The 8,604-nt window shown below is 35.7% G+C and overlaps 1 protein-coding gene across 1 annotated transcript in view; it reads left to right on the forward strand.

Moving 5' to 3' along the window:
• Positions 1-3,264, forward strand: part of LOC104158332 (AP-3 complex subunit beta-1-like) — a gene marked incomplete at its 3' end in the record, with an annotated part of 73,133 nt that extends 69,869 nt beyond the window's left edge. The window contains exon 16 of the mRNA XM_009695950.1: positions 3,180-3,264. Within this exon, the coding sequence (XP_009694252.1) occupies positions 3,180-3,264 (85 nt within the window). The remainder of the gene's footprint in view (positions 1-3,179) is intronic.
• Positions 3,265-8,604: the final 5,340 nt, after the last annotated feature.

Below are 8,604 nucleotides of genomic sequence, written 5' to 3' on the forward strand. Positions count from 1 at the left end.
AAGAACTTCTTCACTGTAAGAGTCATTAGGCATTGGAACAGGCTTCCCAGGGAGGTGGTGGAGTCACCATCCCTGGAGGTGTTCAAAAAACGTTTAGATGTGGCGCTTCAAGACATGGTTTAGTGGGTTTAGCAGGCATGGTGGCATCGCGTATATGGTTGGACTTGATGATCTTTGAGGTCTCTTCCAACCATAATGGTTCTATGATTCTATGATATACATATGTATGTTTGTATACATACACACATACAGTCATGCAACTATCTTTTCTTAGGTAATCTGATTTTAACAAAAGTTTAATTAGGCTTTCCCCTACCTGCATTTGACTTTGAAAATAGCTCCTTAGATCAGAACTTCCATGCCTGAAAGATTACCTGCTTGTTCAAATATCAATTATATCAATTCCTGTTGATAGAATATTTTTTTTCTGTCTCTCCACTGAACTCCCCATTCTAGTCCGGAATGGCTATAATGGGCTACTGTTAAGAATGAGGTTTTGATTTCTATATTCACAATTATTTTCTTTCCAAGCTTTAAAGAACATTTATAGATGTATTATTTATTTTGGTGGCTCAGAGTATTCTCTTTGTTTCCTTTGTGAGCTTTTGGCAGTGTAATAGAAGTGTATGTTTTAGTTTAGTTTGCATCTACCATACTTCCACAAAGTGTGGCTTCTTCGACTAAGTGGAAAGCAATGCTGTAGTCAGCTCTAACCTAAATTGTTTTACTTTCTAACTTCTGATTGGGATTTTTTTGCTAAATTTCTGTTAGTGGAAGAGAGTACAAAACCTGAGAAAGAACACAGATCATAGCAACTTTTATTCAAGGGTAGTACCTGTGCATACAACCTGCTTTCTTTTCTCAGCAGTTCTTTGTTTTATGACATTGTGGTATAGGCAGAAGGAAAAAGAAATGTCTCTCATAATATAAATGGAAAGGACAGACACAGTCCTTTTTGACACAAGCTCCTGTACTTTAGACACGTTTCTTCTCCTTTAATGAGCTACATTATTATGTGAAACCATATCACGTTAGAAGTTCTTCAAGCACAACAGTGAAGTAATGAGTATTCTTTGCTTTCAATAGTTAAAAAAGATGCTTGGTATTAAAGTGCTGTGTGCTGTATGCTGTCAAAATACTTACTTTTTTAACATTGAAAAAGCTATACAGATTTGCACCAAATAGCTACAAAAGCAATTGTACAATGCTACAGTTTATTTAGAGTTATAAATTTTGAAGCATTTGCATTTTGATAATGATACATACTTGATCAAGACAGTTACTTTTAGGAAAGATATTAGTTTTTGTGTTAAGTGAACTGTTTGGTGTTTATTCCTCAAGATAAGAAGTCCAGTGCAGGTTCTGATTTTAAGTTAAGTTTTGACCATCAGCCTTATTTTATATGCCTCCCTTTAAACATTTAAAGGAATGAAGTCACAAAGACTTACAAGTAAAAAAACTAGTAATACTATAAATCAGATCAGGAGACACCATACTTGCAATAACAGTCAGTGAACAGCAGCATTCACTTTTGTCACATAAAAAACATTAAAAAATCTGGAATTAGTAAGTTACCCAGTTCAGGTTTCTTGAATTCTACAGGACAGTCATACCCTTTAAGGTATTTATTTCCACAAGAAAGACATTATTGTGGTACCTGTCCTGTGAAGCTGTTGGTTTCTTCTGCAGAAAATAAGCTATATATCATCTGTAGTTCCTTCCAAAACTGTTGCTTTTGTTGCTTGAATGCAAATTTTCTGTATTCTTTGCCACTTAATCTAGAACTCAGTTTATATGCTCTGTTCTTCTTGTTAACTTTGGTGTTTCCAGCATTTGGAAAACACATCCTGTAATTTGCCCACTGAAAGCAACAGAAGAAGCATTAATGTAGACAGGTATTCCTACTGGAATATGAGTCTAGTTTTGTCTCCATCACTGCAATTGTCCTGATTTTGCCAGCAGAAATGGGCCAGATTACTTCACCTAAGTCCCTCTGCGCAGTATTTTCTTGTTGGCTAGATGCCTTCAAAACCCTGTTTGAAAACATTAAGCTGAAAGGCTTTGGTAAAGTTTAGTCTGAATTTGAGCTGGAGCCTGTAATCTTTTGATGCTTTACACAGACTTTTTGAAATAGTTTGTTTTCTATTCATTCCCTAGCATTACTTTAGTCTTTGCCTAATTGCATCATCTCCATGTTTTCCATATTTTTTCAGAAGTTAATCTTGATATAGTTGAATTTTGTTTCCTTTTGGAAAATGGAGCAGCTGCCTACTCTTCAGATCCTGAAAAGCATCAAATATATTAATGAATGAACTGGAAATGAGACATTTTTCTGCTGCCCCAATCATTTTTATTTCAGTTTCTCTCTTTTAACTGTGCTTTTAGGTTTTCTTTTGTGTAATCTTGAGAAGTCAAACTTGGCTCCAATGCTTGTTTTTAATACCTCTACTTATGTAAAGAAAGAGTTTTTCTTCCTACCAAAACAAAGCCTTATCTCTACAACATTGAGGAAACAGCATAGTGATATAGCCAAGAAACAAAGAATGAGAATGCCTCTTGATCCCTTAATTTGAGAAGTGCTTCAGTCTGCACTGCTTGTAAAGCACAAAATTATCTTCCATTTTGGGTTCATAATCTTTCTACTCCCTTCTATAACTAATGCAAGTAGAATACTGAAAAATAAGTAAACCACACTAATTATGAAATATTTTAAATTTGACTCTTTTTCTATTTGTGTGTAGTAATGTAAATTTTATTAATATTTGTTGTGTTTTACTATTTATTACTTACATTTGCAAACTGATGTTATTGAAAATGACATCTCAGTGCTGGATCTGTAGACAAGTAAAAGGATGTAACTTCAATGTATTTTTTTTCTGTAAATAGTTTTCCTAGCTTTTCTAATAACGATCATTATTTTGTTGATGGTAAGGCTATAAGATTGAAATGGCAACATTTCATGTGCACTACCTCTGGGAAGGGGGGATCCGAGACACTTAAACATGGAAGTGTGACATGTGGGTGACACCTACTTGAAATAAAACTACAAGTATTAGCTCTTTTTTATGGATTTTTTTTAATATATAAAATTTTCTAATTATGTGACATTTGGGATTTGCATCTGGGGTCTTCTGTTGCTTTGCTTGTGTCCTTTACCTGTTCAAAATGTTTTCATGTAGAGTGCCTTGAGCCTGCAGGATCCATTACCGTTTCAATGGGTATTGACTTCTGTGATTCTACTCAGATGGCCAGTTTCCAGTTATGGTGAGTTCTTGGGGAGGGAGGGTAATTTTTTGCTCTTGGAAGCCAAAAGTGGTGTATATTGGAAGTTTACTTGGCAGTAGCAGACTTGCTGTTTAATAAATATTTAAAGAATTAAACAGTAGTTCACAACGTGATGTTTTTAGAGGAATAACACATAATTACTGTTCAGTTTTACTATTGCAAGGATTATCTGTTTTCTTCAGTTTTCCAAATTTTTTTACCACTTGCTTCTAAAAACACAGATTTGATGGTAAGATCAAATCTAGGTTTGAAATCACATGTGTGAGTTCAAAAACTCTTTGACAGGTTGTGTTTGGGAGGTCCTGTTTTTCCTTTGGCAGGACACCAAACAGAAGCATGAACTCTTCTTCTAATTTAGAATTACTTCTCTGTTCCTGAGCTTTATTTTTATTTTTCCTCCTCTTCTTAATAACAGCACTTTGAAGGGAGCAGTCAGGTCTGACTAGTCTGCTTGAGCATTTTGTGTGTGTTCTTCCTTGTAAGAAATTGCAAGTCAAAAAAGCACATAGTGTGAGCAATTTTACTACCTCAAGTGCTTATTATGGCTGTTTGTGATCTATGTAACATGACTGCTTGAAACCAATCCCAAAATTTGCTGGCCAAAGAAGCTTATTCCTTATGCTGTAGAGTCTTTTAAATGATTAGAGAGAGAATGAAAATAAGCAACTGGCTGGCCAACTAGATTTGGTCTTATATACTTGATTTATGCTTTTTATGTTCATTATTGGCGTACTCAAGATCCTCCTTTGTATGAGTTCCTATTGCATTCTAGGCTAGCAGGAAACCTTTTCACCCAGTGAGAACTCTGTTATAAACTAGCATTTGAAACCAGGGAAAATTTATAGTAGCAGTGTTCAAACATTAGGAATGAACGGATTGGGGAAAACTAGGCACCTTTTAAAAGCTATTCAGGCTTATAGTCTTTGAAACTATGCAAAGGCACTAAATAGATCTGCATGAATCTGGGAGTTTTTTTCATATTTTGAGATAATATTTTTGACATATTTTGTTGAGAAGCACTACTTTCTATATTCTGCACAAAAAAGGATGTTGAGTAGACATTAACACTGACACATTCCAGTTTAGGGAAAGCCCTTTGTGAAAGTTCTGTACCCCTTTCTTGAATACTGTAGAATTTTTAGGGTATTGCTACTAAGTACAACTTGTGCAATTTCCAAGCTATTAAAGATAGCAGAAAAATCTTAATGACAGAGATGTACTCAAATGACTCCAAAAGAACCACTGTGAAAATAAAATTTCTTGTTCTAGGGGCAAGGAGGTTTTACTATTGAATTTTTGTTTTCCATTCCTCAAACGTTTTCCTGTACAATAGATGCTCAGGCATAGTCATTTTAAAGATATTAGTACCTCCAGCAAGATGTCTGCAGCATGTGTTTTATGTGCATCACATTGTTGTAGCTGGTCTGTATGCTGTTTACTGGAATTCGGAAAGAGCTTTGGACTGTTGCCTGGTGCTAGATTTGTTTGGGAAGGGAAGTTCCCTTCTAGGCAATGCAGTTTTGTAATTGCTTCAAAATGATAGGCTGTCTTTAAATATATTTTGGGTTTTTTTAAATAAAATATGCTCAGTTTATCAAGGGGGAATTCTTTTCTGAATAGAGCAGATATTTTTCTTTCGAGTACATATTTTCAGTATACTAATGATTTGATTCCAAACTTAATACCATTTATTGCTAAGAATCTTAGCAGTGATGAGGATAAGCAATGTAGCATAACACATTGATTTTATGCAGATCATCACCTTTATGTTTTGGGAGGTCTGCTGTATTAGTGATATATAAAAACTGATTACTTTCTCCAACATTGCCTAGTAATTGTTTATTATTTTCCTATTAGACAAACAAGACAGATCAATATTCCTGAACACCGACCAGACTATGAGTAACATCACTGTAAATAGATTTGCCTCAGACCTCAGTGGTGTATTCATTTTAATGATTTGGACAATGTGAGTCCAATGACAAAGCTGAAGCTAAGTTTAAAATTAAATTAAGAATAGGAATTGCTTACTTTGTTCCTTTGCTAATTGATAGGGCCTTGTCTCTTTGACACTAGTTCTTAGAAAATAGTGTAAAAGTAGGTAAAGTCTTCTTTGGATTAAATTCACTGTTTTACTGTTAAAACATATTGTTCAAAATCCTGCTGATGTTCAGTATAATGGAAGAAATTGTGCAGTGTGATGTTTTGGGGGCGACGTCTTGGAGAACTCAGCTGCAGCCTTTTTAACTTGTCATACTTCTTAAAAAGCATTTGTCCAAAAGGGAGAATGACTTGTAGAAGTTTGTCAAAATGTTGTTGAAACACTGTACACACAAAGGTGTCGATATTCTTGTATTTCCTGCTAACATATCTTTATGAAAGACGTTGTTGGTTATTTTGCATTTTTGTTAGAAGTGTGTTCAGCGATAAAGTGTTCCTGATCATAATCATTTTCTTTACGTTGTTCTAAGAGGAGCACTTTGTCTTGCATCAAATGTAATTGATCCTGAAGTAGTGTAATCACAATTACTCACTTTCTTAATTGGCCTGCCCAAAATCAGAAAATGGAAACCGATCGGCAGTGTTTAAATCAATAGCTTTGTAGTAAAGCTTGTGGGGGTAGGGAGATAGTTGTAATGGGTAGATCAATTGGTCTTAGATGCCAATCACAGACTGTGTGTTTTGCATAGCAAACACTACCTTTCTGCTTGGAGATGTGCTGTTGTACTACTGGTTCAATAAATACAAGCTGTATAAAGAAAAAAACTAACATGAGGAATAAAATATTTAGATCTGTTTCTGAATTTTTTTAACAAATCAAGGACAATGAAGGAGAAGCTGCATTATAAGGAGAGGTTTGAAGGACTGAGCTTTGAAAGACCTCCTTCGTAAATACTATTTTTATTAAGCAAAGCTTACCAAGATCACACATTTAATTAAAAAGAGGTGAAACACCTTAACTTGAAAACTGTGCTTAATGCATTTATTTAGAATGTGTGTTAGGATGCTAACACTATGTACACGTAAGGAGAACATCTCTTCATTGCTATTTTTCTTGTGCCTCCTCCTTGCAGAGGCACACTACTTCAGCCACACTGATGTCCTACACAATAATGCCTCTCAAGCAGAAAGTTAGAGAGGAAAAATGAAGGAACTTAGTCTTTTAAAAGATTTTTGTGAGTCCTACTTTTTATTTTTGGGTTACTTTGTTCAAGTTATATCCTGCAAGCAGGATATACACAACTTAGAAGTATAAAGCAATTTGTTATTGGCCAACTCACATGCAAGGCAGTCTGGTAGCTTGTGAATCCTAGTTAAGCATTAGTATATTCACCATCCCAGTAAGAGATGCTTACTCTTACCTCAGTCTTTGCTAGACAGGTAGGCATCAGTGAGCAGAAGAAAAGTCGGAACAGATCCTTGATGTTACAGACTGACTGCAGTACTTCACTGACTGGGAATTTATTTTTTTTCTTTTCAGATTTTATGTATTTCTACACTGGTTTGTTTTCTCTTGAATCCTTGAGCTCCTAGTAATCGCCGTCTTAACAATCCTACCACTGTCTCTTATTTTATCTTTATTATCTTGCATGTTTCTACTTTTCAGATATTCTCAGGTCTTTCTCACAGTTTACCAGTTTCGTTAGATGTCTGCACAAATATTTGGGAGCTTTGTTCTGTCAGAATTTGGCCTTAGATCCTTGGAATGAAGACATTTAAATCCCTAGAGAAGAAAGGCGAGGAAGGTTACGGAGACAGATGGTTACAGCATATACATGCCCTTATCCTATTTTGTGTACACATATTTAGCATTTGTAAAACCCACTAGGCAAATCTCCAGCTTCTTGTAGGTATCTGGTGAGTGACTGAAAGTGAAGGGGAGATGTCCTCTTTACAACATTGAGAGTTAGAGAAGGAAGCTTGTCCTCTTCTCCCCTATTCTTTTCATCTCCTCTTTCCAAATTCTGTTCCCAAAGCCGTGAAAGAACCACTGCTTTGACTATAAAATTAATTTACAGAGAACTTGTTTTCTTCTCCCCATTCTTTTGAAAAGTATGCAGGATGTTATTTAGCTCTCTTTGAAACAACTTGGCATAGGGAACATGTCCATGCCATGCATCTCTTCCCCCGGTTTTCTCAAGGTTGAAGTGCAAAGAGTACAATCAGAGCTCCCAAGAAGAAAGAGAAACAGAATGAAAACAATAACTTCTATGCCTTACATTCTTGCTCAGAATAATGAGATCATGGGAAAACTGTGTGACATGTGACAGAGATTTTTACAAGCATGGACTGGTTACCTTATATGGGCATTTCCTGTGTCCCAGTGTTATTAGAAGAGCTGGGACCCTCTACATACTCTTATACTGTTGTAATGCAGATAGAAAAGAAAGCTGTCTGTTCACCTCATCTGCCCTGGACTGTATAAAGATGGCATTTTAATGATTACTCCAGAAGAGGTTATTGTAGCAGGAAGAATCTAGCATTTTCATAAATGAAGTAAATTCCATGAATTGAATTTGAAAACCTTGTTCAATCTGCTGTCTGCATGTTCACTCTTGCTGTAAAAGCTTTTGCTCCAAATTTTGTTTTCCAAGGAGAAATTCTCTCACCTCAGTCTGCATTGATGTGGGAATCTTCGCAAGCAGAACTTCTACCTTCAAAGAAGAGTAGATGAAGAGTATCAGTTGGGTAGCAGTCAGTATTTGTACTGAGTGCAACCATGCATTCAGCTGTAGATGCTTACACAAAAGCATCTGATTAAAATTATGTAGTATAATATGTTATGGAATATATTAGAAGCTAACGTTAGAGATGCAGGACTGTCTTCATATCACTGTCACTTGCATTTTCACTTGTTTCTTGCTGTTTCCTTCCCTAGTGCTTTGTCAGCAGATCACCAAGTTGTTTACAGATGTTGGATATTAAGACAAGCAATCTGGTACTCTTCTCTTTATTTCATTACTCTAAAGTAGTCAGTTGGCCCAGTTCCAGAAAGCAATTATATTGAGATAGATAACTGACCTGGAAAAAGCAAGGCTGGGCATGAACAACTACCCTCATTTCTTCTATTGCTTTGGCCTTTTTTCTTGTAAAAGCAGGATGCAGTCTTTTCTTTTCTTCAGCAAGACTATGAACAAAATCTCCTAGACTTCTTAATTCTGTGTTTTGCAGGAAGCAGGTGTTGCTCTTCCTCTTCCTTTTTTTTTTTTCGGTCTGTGGAAATTTTTTTGAATACAAGACAAAAATAGTAAGCTTGTTTTGGATAGATATATTCTGGGTCAAGCAGCTATGTCACCGTTTAAGGCTGGGTCAGCTCTT

The sequence above is a fragment of the Cariama cristata genome, unplaced genomic scaffold (genome assembly GCF_000690535.1).
Source record: "Cariama cristata isolate BGI_N322 unplaced genomic scaffold, ASM69053v1 scaffold6072, whole genome shotgun sequence".
Classification (NCBI taxonomy): Eukaryota; Metazoa; Chordata; class Aves; order Cariamiformes; family Cariamidae; genus Cariama; species Cariama cristata.